At 42.7% G+C, this 26,149-nt stretch overlaps 1 protein-coding gene across 1 annotated transcript in view; it reads left to right on the top strand.

Moving 5' to 3' along the window:
- Positions 1 to 22,654, top strand: part of LOC147672864 (palmdelphin-like) — a 219,370-nt gene extending 196,716 nt beyond the window's left edge. Inside the window, exons 7-8 of the mRNA XM_086947967.1 lie at positions 10,075 to 11,145; positions 19,826 to 22,654. Coding sequence (XP_086804093.1) covers positions 10,075 to 11,145; positions 19,826 to 19,869 — 1,115 coding nt within the window. The 3' untranslated portion in view covers positions 19,870 to 22,654. The remainder of the gene's footprint in view (positions 1 to 10,074; positions 11,146 to 19,825) is intronic.
- Positions 22,655 to 26,149: the final 3,495 nt, after the last annotated feature.

Raw genomic sequence — 26,149 nt, 5'->3', positions numbered from 1 at the left:
AGATCTTAGTTTACCAAAATCACCCTTTACCAAACCTAAGAACCAATGCACTATTCCCGCGGGGCCTGTGCCAGGTACTTCTCAAACATGCCGAATGAACTGAGGCTAAACTTCTTAAAATTCAGCCTTTCATTGCATTTAAAAATCCCCTTTTCTCTACATCGATCAATTCCTTACCATACAGCAGGGAGGTAGGAAGGTTTGAACGAAACACCTCCAATAAAAGTACAAAATGTCTTTTTCTGGTAGACTTATAAAGGGACCCCAAGCTTTTCCTCAGAGTAGTGGCTTTAGCGATATTATTTTCTATGTGGGCTTTATCACTAAGGTTTGCCACACACTATCTTTCCTCAAAAGTTATATGATTTTACAAGTTCCAAGTTTTTTGCCACCTACAGACCATACAAAATTTCCATACTTCAGCTTCTTTCTTCCATGCATACACATAATTTTACTTTTTGATATATTAATCTTTAAATGGTGAGCCTCAGCAAATTTATGGGGTGCCTGCCGATGACTATTTAATCCCCTAGGCGTTAGATCCAAAATTATTATGTTGTCTGCATAGAGTAGACACACAATCGGTTTTCACCCAACCACTGGGGCAATGCCCTCACTTTGGGGTCAATAGTCATGGAGATCTGAGATATATAATGAGAAAAGCAGGGGAGCAAATAAACATCCTTGTTTTAAACCATTTGCGGTGGAGATAGCTTGTGAAAGACCTCTTTCCCCTCCTGTAAGACTCTACACCAAGTATCAATATGGAGGGCACAACCTAACTCCAAAAGGGTGTGCGGCACACCCTAATTTAAAAGCTTACTCCAAAGCAAAGGACGACCTACTTTGTCAAATGTTTTGAAGAAGTCCATAAAAGCTGTATACACCCTTCCTTCTCTAATTTCAACATATTTTGCATTTATTACCTGTAGGGTACTTAAATTATCAATTGTTCCATGTTTTGTTCTAAACCCAGTTTGTTCCAATGGTAAAATTTTAGTGGCATCCATCCAATTGATAATTTGGGTCAAAAGGCATTTAGGGAAGACTTTACCCACTACATCAAGAAGCACAATCTGACAATAATTTTGTCTCCTTTCTTGAACAGTGGGACTATTATACTTCCCTTCCAGGAGGGGGGAACCATTTTATTTTCATAACAATACTTAAAAACCGGGCAAAGAATTTTTCTCCACAGTGTACTGTTTTGTTTTATGACCTCACAAACAACGGCTTATTATAAAAATTATTTTTCAATTCAAAATTGTACATTTTGTCCAAAAATTCAGCAGCCAATTATACTGCTGTACTCAGTGCCCTGGTAAACATTGAACTTATGGGTACATATGTCTTGAGTACGGCTCCACCTGAAAACAAAGATTAAGTGCCTGCAGAGAGCTAAGAATTACTTGGCCTACTTGATCTTTCGGTTGCAAAACTTTCACCCTCAGTCCTTCCTTCGTTCACCTCTTTATAGGATAGAATTAACTCTAAAGATATCTACATCTTATAATAATAATAATATTATGATAACTTGATTTTTATATAGTGTTTCATCTAGTACTAATCCTGTTTCTAAGCACATAAATAAGAGCTGTCAGTATTACCAGAATTAGGGCCTCATTAAGAGTTGTCGGGAACTCTGATGGGCCTGGTAATAGGTAATGGGATGTTTTTCCAGCTTCCTCTAAAGCCACCCCGTCCCCACCTAATGTTAAGGAGGGTAATGCATTCATGAAAAATGGGGCCACAGTTATTTCTGTCATAGGACAAAAAAAGATCTCAGCCTGGATCACAGCTTCTGATATGAAGAAGTATTAATACTCATTACACTGAATAAATTATACAGTAAACTCGACAAACCAACCTGTCTGCTGGCGCATGAAGAATACTCTTATTATGAGCCCCAGCAAGACAAAAACTTGATCTACCTTTCTGTGAATTTAGGCTGTTGATGTGCAGGCCGTGTAAGCCATGATGGGATCTCTGTAGCGGATGCTCAACCTACAGAACTAAGCTTATTTTTTTCATTTTAATATTTTATGCTTTGAAATACTCAAGAAATGATTGCAAAATGAATAGCATGTATCTATGTGACTAGGATGTATGTATGTGTGTGCATCTTCTGTACGTGGTATGCTTTTCCAACATGAATGCTGAAGTTCAGGAAAAAGATGCGAACGATGCAGCACAGTGACAGATTAGACACTTATAGCCCCCTGGAGTGTCCTGATGGTCACTTCCCAGGTCAGCCCCTCCATGAGGGGTGTCCCCACACTCACCACATACCCATTCCCATCAGGCATCACCCAGTCAGGTGATACTGTCAATAAAGGAGGCTGGGCGCACGTGCCCGTGGTGAGTTACACCCACCACATCTGTGTGTCCATGTCACTTTTTTCTTTAGCATGTGGTCACAAGGGGGTGAACAATCACTGCATTATGCACCTATCACCATCAAAGAGAAGATGGGTGGCCATTGTGTGGAGCCTGGGTGGCAGGAGATTCTTCTGTTCTCACTCTAATACAGTGGAGGTCAGCTAGAAGCTGTAGTGACTGCCAGGTAGCAATGTGGATCACTCTGCTGCTAACAGAGAGAAACAGCCTGGTGCAGGCCAGAGGTGGTTGTCTCTGAGAGCGCAAGGCAGGTAAAAACATAGCTGCACCACCAAAGGAGAGAAGAGTCCCACACCACCACACACTTGTGAGTGAGAGAGAGAGAGAGAGAGAGAGAGAGAGAGCCCCCAGAGAGAGGCTGCACGCCCATTATAGATACTACATTGTGCATGTTGGTTGCTGCTAGAGGATGCCTGTTCCTCCCAAACAAGACACCAGAACAAAGAGAGAAAACTGGTGGATGGCACCAGAATGGGCCGTTTGCACTAGAGTGGGTCACTTGCTGCCTCCAAGGCCCATCGCAAAATAGCTGTGAATCTGTGGAATAAAAGGTGAGCAGCCCCCTACTGCCTACAGAGCTTAACTCTCTACATTAAAGATTGCAGGCACCAGCGTATCAGGACTCCACAAACAACGGTTCCAACCACCACTGCATGCAAATACCATACCACATAAAGAACAGCGAGAGGACCAAAGTGGGGTAGGGCCTGAGCAGTTTACCCTAGATGGAGCCTAGGCAGCACTGGTGCAGTGAATAAGACCACTGTCTGTCTGTGCTGAGGTGAGAAGGAGGGGGTGGTGCTAATACCATGCTGGCGATGGAGGACCAAAGGAATAATGGAATCCACCCACTCTCAGCATTCACCAGGGGTCCGCAAAGGAAAGGGCTGCACTGCCTTCAACGCAACCCTCCAACAAAAGACACAGCTGGTTGTATTGCTACCCCCACTAGTGATCAGTGGAACAACACCATCTCTCACTCATTTGCAAAGGAAGGAGAGACTCCCACTGTATTGTGGTACAGCCACAGTGCCACAAGAGTGTGCACCAACAATGTACAGCAGTACAACATGGATGCAGTGAGCTGCCCCAGCACCGGACAGTTGACATTGGCCCCTGTTACGAATCTGCCCATAGCCCATTGCCCCTCATATGGAGAGGAGAGAGCTGATGAGGGAACCTGGATGGGCAAAGGAGAAGAGCACTCCAACTCTGCTTCTGTCTCCAGGAAGGAGTGAAGGCATCACTGAGGCCTCCAAGATCACTACTTATAGACTAATGAGACTGCCACCGAACCAAGAGTCTCACACCTCCCCTAGGCCAGGAACCCCCTCCACACAGATCATCCAAGCCTGCTATGTGGACATAACCCTAGACTGATGAGACCCAGATAAGGTAAGGCTGGATTGAAAAGATAATGGGGAGCACAGTGCACTTGAGACCCTGCTCCAGATACCACAGCCCCATTATCCTGCACCCTCAGGCTCACTGTGCCACTTTCTAACCTTACCTAGTGATTGCCAGGCCGCAACACACAAACACTGCACCATTAAGAGGTGAGGCAGAACTATGGCTCCCCTCAACCGCACCATTTTGTTCACAGAGTGGGAGTTCCAAGAAAGTCCCTGATGAAGGAACATGCAACACATGGCTCAATGGCACACAGAACTAGAAGAGAAATGAAGAGGAGTGGATCAGCCCCTGCCCTGTTCACCACAAATCGTGAGCCAACTAGCCTAAGGCCTATAGTCCTGTCCATAGAGACAATTGACCACCGCAAGGCCCTGCTGGTCTGTCCTGAAGACAGTGCGGACCAAGGTGAATGCGCGCAGCTGGTGACAGAACGCTGCTCGGCCTGCCTTGTCTGACGACCTGATCAAAGACCTGTCCTGTTTGACTACTAAGTAGGCAGTTCCATCTTTTCCTAAACGCGCTGTGAGCATACTTTGCACAATTGCACAAGCACTTTGCTGCTAAACTTTTAAACTTTTAAACTTGTATTGCATCGCTAATCCAACCCCTCTACTGTTCACTGTGTTCCTACCTGTATCAGCAGTATATATCTCGCCTGGGTCATACGCAGACACCCCGGTCCACCACGGGGTTTCCCCGATTGATGTGGAGGGTGCGGGAGCCTCTGACCCTCATTCCTGGCAGCTGGGAGGTGCTGGGGGCGGAGCTGCTGTTTACACTCTAGCTCTCCCCACGCCATAAAGCTGACATGCCTTTCCTCATGCGCAGCGGACACGCGCAGCGGGCGCACCGCCGGCTCGCCGAAGGCGTGCCAAAGGCAAGCCTGTCTGCGCCCGTCAGCGGACGACCGGGCCAAGTAGCAGGTAACTATGCCCATTTCATCTCTCATACGGCTACTGAACTGACACATCTCCATGATAATTGGCCTCTTGGCCCATCTGTATTTGATAGGGGTTTTTAACCCAAGGACCGCTTTCCCTGAACTCTTAGTCCTACCTTCTGTAAATAGCCTCTCCCCCAACCCTGCTATCCCACCCGGCCCCATAACCCCCCCCCCCCCCCCCCCGCCCCTGGACAAAACTAAAAGCACCCTGGTAGTCAGCTACTTAAACACCCGCTCACTGGTAAAACATCAACTCGAAATATTCCAGCTACTGGACTCAGACAAACCTGACATACTTCTTGTGACGGAAACGTGGCTTACGACTGAGTCAGTACCGGATATTCTTGCGGCAGTGCCCCCAGGCTACTATATCCTCCAAGCCAACAGGCCCTCGGGGAAGCTGGGAGGTGGGTCGCTGCTATAATTCATCATCCACTCAGGTTTACAGCCTTAAATATTGCTGGCATACCCTCAGTTGGCACCCTCATTTTAAAATTCAAATCCCCCCAGTCCTCTTTTATCTGCGCCCTTGTTTACCACCCCCCTCAATACATGCCCTGCTTCCCCCTACTGTTTGGTGAAATGCTGTCCCAATTAGTCATTAATAATGCCAAAATCATGATTATTGGCAACTTTAACTATTGGCCCACGGATGCTAAGGAGAGTACCACCTCCTCAGATTTCACAGACCTCCTATCCGGTATGAACTGTACTCAGCATATACAGTCCGCTACACACACTAAGAGACATGTCCTAGACCAAGTTTGGACCTCCAACCTGGAAATCACCCAACCCCTAATCTCTCCGTGCCCTTGGTCAGACCTCTTCATTATTACATTCTCACTGACCTGCGCCCCCCACATAAAACAGCCCCTCACAGGGAACCATATGGCAAGAAACTGGAGCTGGGCCAAACTCAACGAGTTCTGTACCTTACTTAACGCCTTGCCTCCTGTTGACCAGGACTCCTTAGATAATCAGGCTACCGGCATTAAGGATTGGCTTGAATCAGCCAGCAACATCGTCGCACCTTTTAGGAGAACCAAACGTAAGCGACCCCATGACGCCCAGCGTTGGTTCTCGGACGAAAAAAAAAATAAGAAATTGGCACTCAGGCAAGCTGAGCGCAGCTGGAGAAGAGACTACGCCCCTGGGGAAAAAGTATCATATATCACGCTGTTACAAGACTACAAAAAAATTAATTCTCCAGGCCAAAACCACACATTTCTCCCTGAAAATCACCAATTCTGCTACCAAGACCAAAGACATATTCTCCATAGTGGAGGAGCTGTCACACCCGGACAGAGTAACACTTAAACCCCTCCCTTCTCAAACATTATGTGACTCCCTTAACCTATACTTCATGGAGAAGATTGCATAAGCAAAAGCAGCATTCCTTCCCCCACACCCTCTACTACCTCTGCTACCACTTTTAAAAAAACCCAGGTGGTGTACCAAATTCCCCTGAAATCCAGGGATGAGTTTATCACTCTATTAAAAAAGGTTGGATCAGGCTCCCCCACAGATTGCTGCCCATCCCACATCTTACAAGAAGTCTTTGCCACATGCCCTGACCCCCACTTGCATTCCTCAAAAACGATCTCAGACTAGGCTCTGTCCCAGAATCCTTTAAAATAGCTGAAGTCGTCCCCATCCTGAAAAAATTGAATGCTGACCCTTCTCTGATGAGTAATTTTCGCCCCATCTTGCTGCTCCCTTACCTCAGCAAGCTGCTTGAAGCTCATGTCACCAATTTCCTCAGCTCTTTCATTGAACATTCACAGTTCCTTGACTCACAACAAGCTGGATTTAGGCCAGCACATTCTACCGAGCTAGTCATTCTCTCAGTCATGGATGAACTGAGAAGGGGGGCAGACCATAACTTCAGTCAGGCCTTGGTGCTCCTAGACTTGTCAGCTGCCTTTGACACGGTCGACCACAGCATTCTGATCGGCCGTGTCGGCTACGCTGGCATCCAGGGGTTGGCTCTAAGGTGGATTTCCTCCTTCCTCAGTAACCGACACCAGGCCGTCTGCCTCTCCAACTTCTCTGCTGAGAAAGTCAGGCTGACCTGTGGTGTCCCCCAGGGATCCTCCCTCTCTCCTCTTCTTTTTAACCTGTACCTGACTCCCCTAATCCAGTCCTTACGCGAAAGTAAGGTCGCTGCTTTTAACTACGCAGACGATATCCAGCTGGTGTTTGATATTGACTCTTCTGACTACTCAGTCAACAACTTCCAGTCCACCATGTGCCTCGATTGGATGGTGGCCAATCAATTAAAACTCAACATCGATAAGACTGAGCTCATCCTGACTGGAGGCCCCTCTAACCCATGGAACTCTAACTTCTGGCCCCCCCTCCTAGGCACTTCTCCCTGTACTGCAGAATCTGCTAAAAGCCTGGGGGTTATAATCTGCAAAGACCTATCCATGAAGCCTCAGATTGGCGCAGTAGTGTCATCTTGCTTCTTCCACCTTTGCAGAATTCAAAAGATCTCTAGATTCTTAACTACGGAGGCCCTAACCCTTGCTCTCCAGGCCCTGGTCCTCTCCCGCATCGACTACGCCAACTCACTTTACGTTGGCATCCCTGCCTACCAGCTCCGTCGTCTGCAACTGGTACAAAACCAGGCAGCTAGGCTCATATTTCACCAACCTATACACCACCACGTTTGTCCCCTGATGAAAAGCCTTCACTGGCTCCCGGTGGCCAAACGCTTCAAATTCAAAGCATTGGCCGGTCTTGGTCCAGCTTTCATTACCTCTTTGATCCACATCTATCTCCCTTCCGAGAACTTCGCTCCTCCCACTTGGCCTTGCTTACCAACGCCACCTTCGAATGTAAGAAACACTGTGGTCTTAGGTTCTCTTTTCTTGCCCCCCACTTCTGGAATTCACTCCCCCTGGAACTTAGATTAACTACATCTTATACCCACTTTACATCCCTTCTGAAAACCCTGCTGTTTACTCAGGCTTATGAGTAAAGGCATGCCCATCTTTCACTCATCTGCTGCCCCACGTTCATAGCGCCATTAAACCGTCTGGTGAAAGTGCGCTCTGCAAATAATTTTAACATAACATAACAAGGAAAGAGAAGAGATATGAACAACTAGAAGTCTCACCGGTGTAGAAAAGAAGATGGTGCATGCTGGATAACCAAGAAGAAGGAAACGACAGAAGAGTGACAAGCCGGTTCACACTGGGAAACATGATCACCAACCTAGCCTGACAGGTGAGAAGATCAGGTGGGATCATGTTTGGAAGTTGGCTCCATAACAGACTCATGGGTGAACCAAGTCTCTACCCCACCCTTCCCAGTTGAAATGCCAATACACAGTCATCTGCTGCCTAGCAAACCCTGGCATGTACGCCAAAAGATACATATGCCTTTCAGAAGTAGAAGACATAGAGCACCAGTAACTCACAGAGTCAGACGGCTACAAAGGCCAGCTGGTCATTATCACTCTCAACGGACCAAAGAAGAATCCATGAAAGCATGAAGGCAAGTCACTGGCACCCATCGTACAGGTTCACCCTACTGACAATATCATCCTGCCAGTCCTTGTAATGTGCATCATTGCTACTTCTTGTGGAGCATCTTACAACCAGAGTGGAGCCCAATGCCATTGTTGCACCATAAGTCAAGAAGTGCACCTGACATTCTGAAGAACCCATCAACCAGCAACTATCTGCTCACCTCGTTCTGCATCCTGATCCTCTCATCTGTAGAATGCTTTGACCATAACCAATCTACCTCTGCTGTTGCACGAGGGCCTAGGCAGTGGCTCCTTGATGGGCTTTTTATGGCCCACCTGCGACACACACACACAGCCCGTGAGCAGACCACACACACCACTGTTGGCAGCACATCAAAAGAGGCCTCCACAAGCAAGAGATGGTCTTGACCCTGCTTCAGTAACAGATACCAGGAGGTAGAAAGGCCTCAGAGGAAGACCTCAGAAGACTGTTGACAACTTCTCCAGTCCATACAAGGCTTTCTTCAGAGAGTCAAGCAGTGCCACAAAAGCAAGCTGCGCAATGGACTCCAACAATGCTCCTGATACACACCTTTGAACTGTTTACACTTAGCATGACCTATCTTGAGCATCAACATGGTGGACCAACTTTGTACACTTAAGACACAACACTAGCAGGTATCAGAAAACTGCAGACTTCTTTGTAGCCGTGTCCATGCCCTGACTCACCTTAAGTTAAACTATGAGTGCACACAGAGATGTCCTGTTGAAGCCAGCCTAATTGGTCTAGGTGTTTGCTGATGTCCTGCTGATTGATTCTGAAAACCAATAGGCTCAGTGGTTTCCAGTTTTGTTTTTATGTTTCCACAGCTGAACTTGTTGAACTTCCTTTTCATTCTTGGGATGAATGTAGTGTCCTGATGGACTCATCACAGATCAGCCTGAGAGCTGCCCCACACACACCCAACACCCATCCACCAAAGGCATCATCTGTCAGATGACCCTGTCAATAAAAGAGGTTGGGCGCACATGCCCGTGGCAAGTTACACCCACAACATCCATGTGTCTGTGTCACTTATTTCTTCAGCATCTGGCCTAAGGTCCACGACATAACACCCCAGTGTGAGTTTGGTGTGGTGCTAGCGCACTGGGATAATACTCATATCTAAGGGAGCAGTAGTTATTGGGTGCAATATTAACAGCACACTAATTTCATCACATCCAGATGGGAGATAACTCAGTAACACTTACAAGTAATACTTTACCTTGCCTAATTTGTATGGCCTTATAGTGCATCATTTTGCACACAACCCACTGTTTGCACCTGATCCCACATTGTCACAGAGTTTATATTAAGGCAGTTATTTGTTATCTGCACAATCTCTTCTCTTCTTTATTAAAACATTTGCAGGGCCAGTGAATGAGCAGAGAGTGGTAAGGAGGAATGCTTGTAAAAGCTGAAATGCAGTTAATGTCTTAAGACAAGGAACATTAGGCAGAATAAAAAGCATTGGACAACTACAGTATATTTACAGAGAGTAACTGCAGTAGGAATAAAAACATGTCTCAAAATCAAGCTTACTTCAACATTAAAGCATTAAACATACCACCTTTCTTATTGCACTTCACCCCTTCCTTAATATTGTTTTAATGCAAGTTTAGAATTGCCACAAATCTGGGAGCGTACACAGACCCCACACAGCTAAATCCATCACCAATTGTCCATCTGATAACAAGAATCGAGAAACAAATCAGAATTGTGTAGACAACAGTATATTTGGTGAGAGATATATAATGTATTTTGTTCTAGTATATACCATTTTCAAGTTTTTTTTTCTCTTGACAGCACTGTTTGCCATGGAAATCAAAGTTGAAAAAGATATGAAGACTGGAGAAAGCACAGTTTTGTCTACCATACCGCTCCCATCAGAGGAATTTAAAAATACTGGAGTAAAAGTTTATGATGATGGTAGGAAGTCAGTCTATGCTGTGAACTCTCTGACACAAAATGGAATAGACAGTCTTGCTCCAGTTGAAGTTGAGGATCTTTTGAGAAAAGCAACCGAGAAAAATGCATCATCCCCAACAGAATACCATGAGGCTGTATTCTCTTACCAGTATTCTAGTTCACCAACCCCACAACAACAAGAACATGTCACTGATCCACCATATCAAGTGGAAAATAGAAAAAAGACTCCTGATCTTAATGGGCATCCAAATCAACCCTTGGACTGCAAAGAAAGTGGACATGAAAGTAAAGTAAATGGTTTGGATGTCCAACAAACACCACAATTTGTATCTCAATTTCAAAAGCTAAATGCACAAGAGCCAGAGCAGCCAAATAACCAACATACCAGTATACCACAGAGACCAGAAGAAGCAACTCAAGACAAACATGAACCATACCATGCTGGAAAAGAAAATTACCGTGAAGCAATGTTTAGTAACTCTGAATATTCCAATGGAAGGTCTTCCCCAAACTTTGAAGACGATGTCAAGTACAACCTTGTTCATGCTATGCCATGTTATGTTGATGACAGTGAACCAGTTACCATGATTTTTATGGGTTATCAGCATGTGGATGAAGATGTAGAACAAAACAAGAAACTCTCAGACTTTGATGGAATCATTCGTGCAGAACTTGTGGTTATTGACGATGATGAAGATGACCGAGAAATTGAATTCTCTGAGAAGGTTCCGTCACATACAGTTGTAAGGAAGGTCAATCAACCAACTATTCAAAATGATGTGAGACAGAAGTCACCCGTTACAACCGTAAATTTAAATAATAACACACCACCTTACAGAAACTCTATCTCGCTACAAGAACAACAGGCTACACTAGGTAAACCTCTGTGCCACTCCCATCCTGATGGACATATACTTGATGATGGCACTGAAGACCCTTCCTTAACAGGTAACAAAAAGCGATTGCTGTTCAGTCATGTGATGAACTAACTGAATGATCAAGATACTCTTCATATCCTAGGAAAAAAATTCCATTCCGTTCCAGTTTTACAATTCTTTAGACACTCCAGCATAGCAGTCTACCATAGATCTTCTAACTATTAGGCAGAGGATAGGCGATTGCTCCAGACTAATGCATATTATCTCCTAGAGAGGTGAGATTATTGCCTATCTCACCTTCAAGTTCACTATTATTAAAGTAGCTTCTCTTTTCTGTAAAATTCCATTGGTTAAGTTGTCCGTACCTAAGGGGAATAGACGCTTGCCAGGAAATCGGACAATTTATTCTTATGTGCAGGTAAAGGCTCCTTGCACCTTTAACACTGTAAGCTATATATAATTTCAGATGTTAATCAGCACTGTCCGCAGCAAAGGTGTATGAATGGGAAAAAACTAACAGCCTTTGCTGTAGGCCTAGTGAAAGTTTGAATAGTAGCTTTGCTGCATTGGAAGAGCCAGCACAACTTCATAGTTCACGGGCTTAAATGGCAGTGAAGTTAACAACTCCTTAGGTCTTAAAAGGGGGATAAAATATGTGTCTCATCTTAAGCAATGTAGATTATGTGTACACACAGTTACCATATTGTAGAGTATATTGTACATTTGTATACACCATATGAGCTTGTACTAATTGCTTAAAATGTGTCAGTTCATGGCTATTTATTGTACTGAGATTTAAGACATCCTAGGCCCACAGCAAAGTCTGCACCTCAATTCTGAAGTGGCTACTGGGTCCTTCGCTTTGAATTTTCCAGCATTGGTAAAGCTTTAGCTAGTCAACAGCCTTTTCCACATTTTAATCTTGACTGTTAATACATGCTTGCCTTAACATAGCTATGCAAGTTTTTTTTAAATATTCTAGGTTATTTTATATTCATTGCTAATGATATACCTTTGTGAGGATGGTATATTTCTTGCTAAAAATTTACATTTGGCCTATGCTCTTAACATATTTCCACCATAGGTGCCACATATAGTGGGTCTGCTTCCAAAACATTGAGGTTCTAATATTGAGATTGTATTTATAATGGCACCACAATATCAAAAGTAGATATGGATTTAGAATAGGAAATCTATACTTCGCTATATAGCCTTACCTTGACCATTGCAATTGCGGAGCAAGCGGGGCTCTCCATTTACTCGTATGCTGATGATACCCAGCTGATTTTCTCACTATCCACCAGTCACTCTTCCTGCCCCTCCTCTCTGTGTCTCGGGCTTAGTAACATATCTGCCTGGATGTATGACAATAAATTAAAACTGAATGGAGGGAAGACTGAGCTTCTTCTGTTCGGAAACAATCATGATCTTTGGGGACCCTCGCACTGGCCCAATCAAATGGGCATACTTCCCTTGCCCTCTAAAACGTCCCGAAACTTGGGCATCATCTTTGATGACCAACTATCAATGAGGGACCATGTAGTGAAGGTCTGTGCCACTTGTACTACCATTCTCAAGTGGCTGAGAAAAATCATCTGGATGCTCCCCCATGACACCCAGAGAACTGTAGTCCAGGCGCTAATTACATCTCACCTGGACTATGGTATTGTTCTTTTCCTGGGTGCTGGTAGGGAGATTGTCCGGAAACTCCAGATAGTTCAAAACATGGCTGCTCGCCTGCTTGGGAAACTCCCTTATAGGTCATCCATTTCCCCTTTCTTACGCAGCCTTCATTGGCTTCGTATCGAGAGTCGGGTTAAATTTAAGGCCCTGTGTTTTATACACAGAATTATCGCTGGCAAAGCCCCACAATATCTTAAATCCTTCATTAGTTCTTATGTCCCCTCCCGGACTCTCAGATCATCCACCCAGTTCAAGCTCCTGATCCCTAGGATTAAGCGAGCAAGAATGGGTGGGCGTTCTTTTTCTTTTCTGGGTCCTGCCCTCTGGAACTCCCTTCCTTTTGCTCTTCGAACTGAGCCCAACTATCTTAGGTTCCACAGGGAACTGAAGTTGTGGTTATTTAACCAGTAAACTAGTTGTTAATGGTCATATCCCTGTTCTCTGGTCAGCGCCGGGAAACCCTCTGGGTAGCTGTGCACTCAATAAAATTAATAATAATAATAATAATAATAATATAATGGTAGTCAATTTTTTAAAGTCAATATACCTCTACATTTTAATAAACAATTGCATGAATGTTATTTCTGGGCACAATGATCTGATCGACAATATTTTTGTAGCACAAGACACATAGGGGCATGTTTATCAAAACTTTGTTTTGCCCTTGCACCGCACAAGGTAACGCAAAGACGACACAAATCCTAGATGAGATTTACCAAGCCACGCAAATCCAACATATGTGGCCCTGCGGTGCTTGGTAAATCTGGAGTAACGCAAGGCAGCACAAGTAACTGCCTTGCGTTACTCTGTCCCAGGGAGGCATTCAATGGGTGGGGAGTGGGTGCTCCCAAACATCCATTCTTTTCCAGATTTGCCATGAGTGGCTGGCCTGGGAGTGCACCAGCATGCTACACCTTCTCAGGGGAGCCATAATGATGAGAAATATCTTTATGTCTCCTAATTCTTTCCACTTTCTATGTGTGCTGCAGAATGCAGCACACATACAATGAGGAAAAAGCCTCAAAGGATTGTTATTGTGCAGGCAGGTGTCCCTTCCTGCCCAAAAGCAATCCTGCCTGCAAATCAGGCACATTTATACCATGGTACAAGAGAGCCTGCATCGGCACTAGGCATCTAAATGTGCACCAGAGCACGGAGAGAGCAGGAATGCACCATGTCTTTGTAGATCTGGCGCATTCCTGCCCTCTCTCTTTCGCAAAGCGCAGCAAAGTGCTGTGTTGTGTGGCAAAATTATAAATATGGCCAATAATGCAGATGCAGGCTAACCCCCAGATTCCAAGCTCTTAGTCTGCTGCATATGTAGCTCTAAATTGTTCTCTTAAAGTTGTAATTGGGATATTCCACTTAAACAATTGTATATTATCCTTTTTAGTTTCTTTTACTGCCATATTCCTCATGAATTTAGCCAGGTCAACAAAGTACATGCAAGCTGAACTGAATAGTCCATTAGGCAAGAGATAGGTAATTTGAAATAATTTTCCAAAAAGGGTCTAAACAAAATGTATCTTCTAAGAAACTATAATAGTTTTTATAAATGCCTGAACTCTAAAACGACTTAGCTGACGATAAACAAGCCTGCTTATGAATCAGAATTTGTGCACTTAATTTAATTGCCTAAAGGTGAGGTAAAATGATGGCTGAAAACAGAAATGTATACGTGGAAAACAATTGGATAAATTGTAAGATACACGCTGTTCAAGAATAAATGTTAGCAGTCGGAGGTCACAACAATAGCAAATTAGTTTCCCTAGCTTGTGATTGCCAATTGTTCCAATGGCATCTATTAGTGGAAATCTCAGCAATGGAAGTTTGTAAATAGAACATCAGTATTCTTTTAGTGCAATGCATTTTTTTTCAAAAAGAGAGTAACAGAACACAACATTAAAAGTAATAAAGAAGCAAAGAGACTGCAGATGCAATAATTTATTTAGTAAGGTAAAGGAGAATATGAAATATTAACTCACAGTCTTATGAATTAGACAGCAGCTCACGTAAAGTCTCAGTTTAGAGTTCCAAAAGATGGAAATGAGGAAAACTAAATGAAATGAAGGAAAATTGACATATGCACGGTCAGTAGGGCAAGTTTTTGATTGAAGAGAGGTTTGGACTTCTTTTTGTTTTCAAACGGGATCCATTTGTCTAGAAAGATGTTTAATGGACTCCAAAATGTGTTGAGTATTCTATAGTGTTTGCCATGTTTGTCAAGGTTGTCTCATTATGCTCTACTGAGCAAAAGTTGGAGAGATTTCCCTGTTCAAGATGGCCATGGGTTTCTTAAAGTGCCTTGGCAGTCTTATGATCCGATGTGCTGGTCTCGGTTGGAAGAGCATGGCAGAGAATGGGGATATTATAAACAGATATGTGAGTTCCCTATTAACGCCTGGCAATTAATTGATGGCACAATTCAACTTTCACCGGAAAAAAAATCGATGCACGACATATGAGGACCATATGCTCGTAAAAAACTGAGTTGTCATGTGATTTCCAGAATTGTGCTGGATTGGCTAGTAATGGTTCCGAAGTCAAAAGCACACTGAGGGCTTCCCAACAACAAAGTTTGGGTGGCCTCTGCTGCTTGTTAGGATTTGTGAATTCCCAGTGCGTTCCAAGGACAAAATGAGTCTACTAACCTTATGCCAACTGTACCTTTACATTTCTTCTTCAAAATCTAAATATTTCTCTCTTCGTGCATTTGAAGATTATTTGAACCAAATTCTGGGTGTAGGGCATGTATTCTTTAGAGAGCGCAATTATTGTAAGGTAAAAATACTTTGCTGGTATAATGATTTGTGTTTCAGACTTATAGCTTTGCAAAGTAACATTTAGAAGGATACTGCAATTCTTTACCTAGACAAAGTGGGATTGCAGCGTTTTTAAGGTTACAGGGTGTTTTTGCCCATTGAGTTAAATATCCCTGATTTTACCTGTATAGATCTATTTATCACAATGTAATATGGATTGATCAAATTTGATTAATGTGTTTATCCTAAATTGCTTTTTGGATTTCCAGTACTGCGCATTGTCTTGGGACTTAATTTACAGGTTACTGCCCTAGTGTATCCATGAATTATTAAAATGTTGCTACTTTTGTAGTCATCCATAAAGACAACCATATGCATAGGGGGTGGATCTGTAAGTAGGGACTCCAAGCTAGCACAGGGCGTAATACTAATAGACTGACAGGGTATAGTACATCAGACAGTAGAGAAATTGACTCCTCCATCAAACCTGGAGTTCTGTTGTTTTCCTAAGGAGATACAGTGAAGTTGGCCTGCTCTTAGGAACCTAAGCCCCCATAATAGATTACGGCATTTATTAGACGTGGACAGATATTTTGTTTGGCCTGGTAACTGGTTCTACTGGCCTCATTGGAATAAGACAGCTCAGTGGTGTTACACCTGGAAATTTCATCTGCTGCAACAGAGAAAAGGGCCTGGTTACGATCTTGGCAGATGGTTTACTCCGTCACAGCAGTGACGGATATCCCGTCAGCTGAAATATAAATACCATTACATCCTAAGAGATGCATTATTCGGTGGACGGGATATCCATCACGTTGGGATGGAGTAACCCATCCACAAAGATCTCAATCGAGCCCATAGTCTACAGGTGAAATACCAGGGAGAAAGATGAATAAATCGGCACAGAAATCCAATCTCCAAATGCTATTCCTTAAAAACCAGTAATCTGCATTATTTCCTACTGCCTGCAATTACTGGAATTCTTTGTAATGGTAATTCCAAGAGAGGGATAAAACAGGGTTTATTCCAGGCCGCTCGTAAAGAAGTCCTTAGCAGAGGGCCATTTGCCCATTGTATTATTCTTAGTGTCAAGCAGGTGTCTTTGAAGAAGTACGGGTACCTTAATGGTTCAAAAATCGGATCACAATGTATTTTATTATTGTAGGATGCCAGTATAGGTCTGGGTGAGGTAAGCAGGCCACAGTTCAACAAACAGAAACAGGAAGAATTTCAATGTCTTCTTTATTAGGTTTGTATCCAGACACCAATCCATATATGCTGGTCTCAGAGAGAACATCATGAAGGAAAGAGAAAAGGCTATGTCTGAAATACAAGGATGTCATCAGTATAGGTCACTAGTTTCATCTCTGAAATTTTGAATTTGATACCATGGATTCTCTGTCAAGGAATAGTTCTCCAGCCAAGAAAAAAATAAGAGGTCATAGAGACAGCTCTATTCGCTCTCCTTGCCCTTTCCCCTGTCCCTCCCTTGTCGCTTACAGTAGGCTGATCTGTGTCGATTAGAAGGTACAAACATTTAAGGGGAATTAGAACAAAAGATTCACAAGGGAAATAAAAAGACTGTGGTAAGGGTTGTATGTCAGTACAACACACGCTTTTACCCCGCATGCCATTACAACGCAAGTCGTTACAACGACTTGCGTTGGGGGGCGCTGGATAGTGGAATAGTTTTATTTTCTATTCCAACTCCAGTCCCCGTGGATAGTAGGGAAGGTGTTGGATAAAAAATTAAACTATTCCCTATCCAACAGCGCCCTCCAGCGAAAGTCGTTGTAACGACTTTCGTTGTAATCCCCGCGTTGTAATGGTAGTGTGGGGTAATAGTTGCGTTGTAAAGGATGTTCCCCTCGGGAAGTGATGCCATTCCAGTGCTTTCATCAAAAAGGTACATTCTACTCTGCCAAAAGCCTTTGGATGTTGGCGGCCATGGCACCCCAATTGTCGCCTCAGCTTGTTTTAGGATGTTGTAAAAAAAAGCTTAGTCTAATAGTTGAAAGTCCTCTTTTTACTCAACCTATATGAGCATGTTTCATCAGTTTGCATAAAATGTTTTCCAGATAGGGTGCGAAGATTTTAGACCCAATTTTTCAACTGGCATTGATCTACGATATTGACCAGTAGTTTTCTAGCAGTCTGGGATTTTTATCAGGTTTGAGGATAAGTATGATTATAACCTCTGTGAATGTACCCCAGAAGTATTACATATGATGACATTAGAGTGCAACTTAAGTATATGTGTGGTGCCTGCCAAGTCTGAAAAGAAGCAGGCAAATACAAGGGAGACAGTTACTCCAAGAAGCATCCACAGCTGTTTTTATTACTTTGTATACCACTATTTTGGTAGAAGCATGAAGTGGCTGTGTCCTTGTTCATAGTCACCACCCAATGTGCTTTGCATCACATAGAAAAAGCAATGAGCTTCACTGGTAATTGGAAAATATGCAGGAGTTTCAGTAGGATGGGAAATGGGCCTGAACAATATGAGGAAGAGAAAAAAAGTTTTGTGTTGCACTTATCGAGAAGAGACCAAGAGATTACAAGAGTAAAGTGGAATTGCCAGGTAAGAAAGAATGTGCTTCACAGGCAGTGTAGGTACAAAAGTGTGGATTCATTTGATAACAAAAGAGTATTCAGGGATACATAAATGGTGATAAAAGAAGCAGGAATATTTCTGGCTTACTCCTGGAATTCAGTAGTGTCAGGAGTACTGCAGGAGTATGTTAGACTAAAATATTTGTGAAATGGGCCTTCTATTCCTATATTGGATGCAAAAAACACCAGAAGCACAAGGCACACATGCAGTCTACGCTAGGGTACTTTTTGGCCTGTTGTACCAGTATGGGCTACATTGCCCAGTAAAGAGGCTGCCGGTGACACTGAGGCATGCTGCAGTAATCAGGAGAAGATTGCAGTTAGAGCTCTCTAATGACGTGTATGCCATAGATTGTGTTTTGAAGGGACAGAACAGAACCAGCGTACCTCAATAGTAGTCATATTAAGTCTACAAATTAATCCATGCTCTTCTAAGGCACTAGTTTCTGAAGCGTGTACTTTCTCATGATTTGATGTATATTTTTGAATGAAGTATTTCTCTCAGTAATATCCTACATATATTCAGTACACAGTAGGCAGAAGGATTTTGCAGCATGATTAAAAATGGGAATATGTAGAGGAGAGGTGGTGAGTGGGAAACTAAAAAGTACAATGTATTAAGCATCATAGTTCATGTGTAACTTGGAAACGTATTTGAGGATATGGGAGTGGGTCTCTTAGTTTGAGAAATAAGGTGGTCCAACGCAAAGTGCAAGTGCTCGGCACTGCGATTAGGCAATCGGGTTGTGGTAGTGGCCTTGAGAGCAGAAGGTGCATTGAGGAGTATTGCACATGCTAACTAACACCATACAAATACAAGTGTAGAATATCCATGCATACATTACAGAGTTACAAAGTCTGAAAGTCATAAAACATGTGTACCCATAGCTGGAACTTGTGCATTGTATTGGTTACAGAAATATGGATCTTATCACGATGGAGTCGGGAATCCTGTTGTTTTACATTACAATTACACTGTGGGGGCAAAAACCAAGCGTTTGCTCTCACAATTTGTGACCGGTTTAAGTTACTGTAAATTGCGGTGCAAATAGCGCATGCACTGTTTGCACCAATTGGAATGGGGAATAACATGTGCCATTGGCACACCATACACTAATGCAAATTCATGGGTGCACAATTTGCACCCGCATTTATCAGCTGCATTTTGATTGCAGCCATTGTGTGTTGGTCCCTTAGAATCCAGTCTTCTGTTAGGATAGTGAGTAAAATGTGAGAGCAATGGTTATTCATGGGTGAGCAGAATGACAAATATATAGAATAGATTAGAATAGAAGCCATTTGTAAAGCGCCTGGTTACTCAAAAACAGAGTGTCCCCGCGCTGCAAGTATGTGCAAACAATCCAAAAATTTGAAAAGTTGTGCAGTCCATTAGGGCTCTCGCCTTGGTATTTAAAACCATTTTTGCAGAATATGAGTACTGAGCTATGCATGTTTTTCCGGCTGACACCTGAAAGGATCACGTGATGCTTCTTTGCAATATCTACTTTAACCTTTGCATGCTTTCGACAAACTGCTTCTCTACTGACCTTTCTTTATAATCTGCACACTATTGTTAACGCCACTGGATCAATCCCCGAGGTATGTTCTTTCTTTGCCTAAATCACATTCACAAATCTACCAGGGAGAATGAAATTGTACCAATTTATTTTTTCTATTATTTTCTTTTCACAGCTCTGAGGATAAGAATGGCGAAGCTCGGGAAACGGGTGATATAAGATCTGAAGTGGCGCAGACACCCCGACTGCGTTTGATATCCAAGCAGATTCTACGACTGAAGGGGTCTTTCCTCCACCTCAGTCATCAATGCTTTCATTTCTGAACCCGATCTGACAAGGCTGCCTTTCTTCCCATAGTAGTTCCTGGCAAGCTTCTTGAAGAAACGGACTCTTTTTGTATAAAACACCTTGCTGCCATATTGGTATCAGTACACAGAACGCTGCTTGCCCGGATGTAGACCCTGACCACCGCGAGACTATACCTCCTGTATTTTGGGTGCATTTAAATTTTGTGGACGCTGGAAAACTCTGACCTGACGCTCTCGGGCTCGGAGTGTATGATATCGCCTCTTGCAGGATCTCGTGGCAGTGCGTCACTGCGTCATTGTGGTGAGCGTAGATTTAACGCTGTTGAAAGAAGCTGCTGCGTCACACGTGTCAAGAAAACTATCACAATCCTCCTTGTCACCAATTAGGATACTTTAAAAGCGCTCTGGGCTCCCACTGCCTTGTTGGGGCAAGCGCCCAAGAGTCACCAGCTTCCCTTCTCACTTCATCTCACATCATCACTTATTACCCTCTCCATGAAAGGCTCCATTGCATAACCTTATGAAATACAAATGTCAACAAATACCAATAAAAAATATAGCTTTCAGGCCATCTGATGGAAAATTAACAGGGCAAAGGCACAAGAAACGGGTAGCAAGAGTAGGCCTTAGTAAAAATGGAGAGGTATCTCACAAGATTTCTGTCGTGAAGTAAATCTTGTTTAATATTTTTTGGCGCGATTTATTTAAGATTGTTGTGACTGTCTACTTCATAGTCCTTGTTAACAATGTGGGAGTTAAAGATGTATAGGGCACGCAAATTGCATCAGAGCTGAGCAATTGTACATTGGTGCAGAGCAATTTTGCACCAATGCGGTCATTTTTTTCTTCTCATGGTCAAACATCTCTTTCCTTGATGTCTGTTTAATCAAAACATATAACATTATTAGGCGGGGGAAGGATATAAAGTGCTTTTAACCGAGTCTTTGTTGGGAGACATATATAATTGGGTGTGTGCTAAATATATCATGAGGAGAAGAATGCACTGGATTGAGTGTCCTCCTATTCACATCTCTCTGTGTATTTTAATGTTTAATGCATTCTGCAGCACACATAGAAAGAGGAAAAAAACTTGTTTTTGTGCAGGAAGGTTTCCTTTCCTGCACAAAAACAATCATTCCCCCAACGCAGGCACCCTTGCACCATGGTGCAAAGGGGCCTGCGTTGGCACAGGGCAGTCCATTGTGCACCAGCGCAAGGGAAAAGGACAGGAATGCATCGTTTCTTATAGATACAGCGCATTCTAGCCCTTTTTTGCCGTAGGGCAGTACAGCGGGAAGGCCTCCTGCGCTGTCCTACTGCAAAACCGCATAAATGAGGCCCTAGATATTCAGGCCCCTGTTTACGAGTTTTGCTTGGGCGTTTTCACAACACAGTACCACGCACAACACAGTATCAATTTACTAACGATTTTAAAGGCCCACGGGCATAGTGCTAAATTGTGTTGCATTGCGCAAGTGTCCCCATAACCTTTAGGAAATAAGTTCCTTCATGTCTGAAGATGTCAGCACAGTGTTATTCATTCTTATTATCGCCTATTTGAATGCAACATATTGCAAGTGGGCATTACGCTACTCTTATAAATTTACACCACTGTTCTGTGGCAACTTTGCACTTTATTTTCAGTCAATTTCAATGTGTGATGTCACACCGTGAGAGCAGTATATTTGTTCATTAGTGTTCTTAAACTAATAATGCCAAATGTATTTTCTCTGTGGGTGGTCACACTTTAGGAATCTCAAGGGATAGCACTCATGTTGCAAAATCCCCAGTGACATCGCACAGTGGGTATACCATGGCACTCCTTCTCAAAGACCCAGTACATTTGGAGAAACAATTAAAAAAAAATGTCGTCCCTCAACACGTTCACAGTAATGCGATGTGATTTGAAACTACTATGTACCCCCTGTGCCATGCTTCTAGAACATTAAAAACAATATTTAAACTCAACTTCCATGTCTATGAGCAGCTGGTGCTAAGGCAAGACCAGGAGGCAACCTAGGGTGCCACCAGCAGCTGGCACCAGATTACCTCAAAAAGCAGAACTCGCAGTGTGGCATTTCCAAGGCAGTTCTTGGCACAAACCTACTAAGACCAACTAATATGGGAAAATTCCCTCCCCCCCTGCCCCCCTCCTCCCCCCAAAAAAATTAAGGATAGATCCAGGCCTGAGAATCCTCAGTCAATGCCCAAGAACTAAGGCGTGGGTTTTACTTTTACCTCCTTCCTTTTTTGTCTCTATAATGGTTGTAATTTCATGAAGAAACTAGAAAAGAATCTACAAGAAATTGCAATAGCACGCACTCTGCTCCTCAATTAACACCTATCAGTCTCTGCCCACACCTTCAGCAGCGCGTCATATCCTGTCAAAAACAGAAGCGCCACACACACTTCTACACACATATGTACCTTACATTTCCTCTTTTGTAATACAGCAGTGCCTTATCACTTCTAGTGAAATATCCGGCGAGGAGAGCCAACCCCGCAACATGCATATTCATAAGAGCTCCTGCGTTTCCAAACCGGTGTCGTGCGTTTGCAGTTCTGTACTGCTTGTTTTCTTCTCTACGAAGACACTTTAATTTATTTCGGTTACGCTAAGGCATACATACATATATGCATTTTAATACCATTCCAAGCAAAGTAATGCAAAACAATATTAAAAAGAAATGCCTGCAGCTTGTTTCTAGTCTTTCTGTGCTTGTCTTTAATCTGGTACTTTGAATGCATTCGTTTTGTTTGACACAAACGCTTTCAGATTAGACATGGAGAGGGTGCACCATTTTATATGTAAATATGTATCTAGATATTTCGCTATGAGATGCTCTAGTGACCCTAAGATATACATTTGTTCTCAAGAAATGATGTGGTTCCGAATGTAAGCTGCTCGTTTCGTTTGTTTTGATGCACCCCTTCTTTACGTTCACAACGTTTTGCTACTATTTCTGTATTTTTTGTTTTGTTCGTGTATGACAAGGTTTTCCTGCGAATGCCAAAATATGACAAGTGGGATCTACGTTATGTGCGTCCAGAGGCATTTGGTACAGGTCTAGTCTCAGAAGACAAATCATTCACTGCTGCGGAGGCAAAATACATGGGATCTTTAGAGCCAAACTTGAGGGCCCCAGAGTTGTAGCGTGAGGATGTCCTTCTCTGGCAACAGAGGTATTCCACCAGATTATCGACTACAGATTATCACGTGGCCAAAATATTGTGGCAGAAATATCGAAGACCAAAATATTGTGACGGTAAGATTATATAGGTAAGCATTGGTTTACTTTACTCAACTCCACTTATATGTACCTTGACACTATATATAGCTTCAAGGCACTTAGATATGAATTTAGGAATACTAAATCTGCATCTATCTCTAGGCACTTACCTTCTCAAAATTTTGGTCCTCAATATTTTTGTCATGATATTATGGGGCCACGATACTCTTGGCCCCAATATTCTGTTTTACAACTGCAAAAGATTTACAAAGAAGCTTGGGATTCCTAATTTTCAAGCAACTGCTCTGACTGCAGCATATGTGCAGCTGTGGAGAGTAGATCTCGGAACCCAGTGTCGAAGGTTGTGTACCATTTTCTTCCTGAAATGTCTCTGAGCCTTGATCAGAAAGATATTGAACAAATTAGCGCACACCTCACTCCCATGTGTGTTTCTGGACAAGTCAGTAGGATTGGGACCAGGATCAGCAGAACTAAATCAATTTCTGACTTAGCAATTCTCAAAGTAAAAGTTCCTACCAGTAGAAGGTAGGCGAAGGCCCATCTTCTTCAAGAAATGCCTTGGTGTGGCAGAAGAGACAATGCTTGAACAAATGGACACACACCTCCATTCTAAGGCCCAAATTTACCAAAAATTGCACAATGCTGTGCTGTGTTAAACTCTTTTGTGTTGCACTGCATTATCATAAAAAAAGCACATTGGCAAATTTACAAAGATTCCCATCCCAATGTTCTGATCAGCAGCACCCACTTTAAAATAGCGATTTAGCATGACGATGATGCTAAGGTGAGTCAGTCAAGCGTCGTGTGGCATTTGTACTGAAACTGTACCCAGCAGATTAAATTTCAAGGTGAGGAGAGCCACTCAAAGAAAGAAAGTAATTTCACCACAGTTACAAAATTTACAAGTAGGAAATTCACCCGATATTCTGCTTGCCCCTTGTTTGCACCTGGTTTCTTTTGCCTTATGAATTTCACATAAAGCCTAAGCAAGGTATTTTAATAGTTATGGCTTTGCATGAAAACCTAAGGGTGTTTGTGATGTACCTGCTCTGAGGAGTCTCCTTTGCATCGGTAAAAGGGAGCTTAGTGATCTAAAATTCAAGGCAATTTTGGTGCTGGGTTTGTGTTAACTCTCAGCATAAAAAAATGTGCTTAAGTTGATCTGTTCTGCTAGTTGCATGACAAAGCACCTCCTTGCGGCGTTGAAACACCTATGCAAAGTATAGTAAATATAGACCCACATGTTTTTCTGATCTGTAATCTCTGCAGCAGGCCTGTAAACTACCAGAAGAGCAACTTCTTGAAATAATGTAAGCAACGCTCCATTCTAAATCCGCCTGCAGTTGGCATCACATCACGATATGGCTTCACACTCGTTCAGCGATAGGAACAAAACTGGTATGATTGGTTAGGAAAGGATTTAGCACAGGCAGTTCAACAAGGTGATAAGAGTGGGCAATCTCAAGCAGTTCACTCTAGGGACAGTGTGTGCCTTAGAGCACTCAGATCAATGTTCAAGAGCATATCCTCTTCCCACCCATAATCCTGACCAGTCACACTGGTGTCATCCTGAAGACGAAGCCTTTGGAAACCACACAGGACAAGCAGCTTGCACTCCTGCTCAGGAGCTTTGTCTGTATCTTGCTCAAATTGTGTTTTCTTCATTTTCTTCCCTTTCTCGCAAATAAAAATACGTATTTCTGTCATAAATAGTCTCTGTTATTGCAACAAGTGAAGCAAAAATATAAACATTATCAAGTATTATGTATTTTGGACGTGCTCTTTTAATGTTTAAGTTATAGGCTGTGCACTGCTATTAGCCCTGATGTTGAGAACATGCCTGATTCCTTCTATCCATTTGTAATGTGGCAAACACCCTACCACACACCATGAACATTGTTAGCTACTTGAATTTACCACTAGCGTGTCACAGGTGCCTTTTCAGCTTTGTAAACCATCCGATTATTGGTTCTTTGTTGTTTATTTTATTCTGTCTCTCGCACCCTCTTTCTCTATAGACAGACAGGCAGACCGATAGATAGACAGACAGATCGATCGATCGATCAATAGACAGATAGATAGATAGATAGATAGATAGTGTTTTCTTAATTTAATTTATTTCATATATGGAGATGAGCCGGGTAATATGTTCTTCATTATCGTTGTTGAGTTGAGTGTTGACTATTCAACAATGGTTGTCAAGAGCAGTCTTGCCTGATCTGATCATGTCAGAAACATGTTTTTCTAAACAAATATCTACTAAACCAGCTTTAATATATTTAATATCATACTTCAAAACTGAAATATGTTTCTATTATAGAAGAAGCTAAGTAAGACAATCTACAATTGATTTATAGAAGAAAACAGTTGATCCCATAATTACAAGGATTATTTATTGAGATTGCATATCACTGTGGCTTCTGCGTTGGATCTGCTCCAATACGTCTATTTATAACTACACATATAACAGCACTATATATATGTATATACATATATATAGTACTATTTGCTACAGTGCATAGGTCAAATTCCAGTTTATCACTACAGTAGAAAAACTGACGACAAAATCGCAGATTGCATGTCACAATTACTTTGGAAACACAAGGAAGACAAACACATGGATGCAACTCTTGTTAATAGGCACAGGACCTCTTCAATGTGCTTCTACCTTGCTCACATAGTTAACACCTTTCATCAAGGTTCTGGTCAAGTACTTTTCTTTTTTAGAATAAATATACATTGAAAATGCCATTGCATAAACCATATAAGCAGACGCACAGAGGGTAATGTTTTATGTATTACCTTTGTTGAGGGAGAGGAGGGGCATCGTGATACATTCAGGGCTTTTCTTCTCCTGTGTCATGGCCCCTCCCAACAATCAGCAATGGTAATAAATAGAACACTACACTCTGCATATCTGCACAGAATCTTCATACAAGC

This window comes from Lissotriton vulgaris, unplaced genomic scaffold (assembly GCF_964263255.1).
Source record: "Lissotriton vulgaris unplaced genomic scaffold, aLisVul1.2 SCAFFOLD_471, whole genome shotgun sequence".
Taxonomy (NCBI): Eukaryota; Metazoa; Chordata; class Amphibia; order Caudata; family Salamandridae; genus Lissotriton; species Lissotriton vulgaris.
Note: the sequence above shows the minus strand (reverse complement) of the source record. Positions and strands in the feature narration are given on the sequence as shown.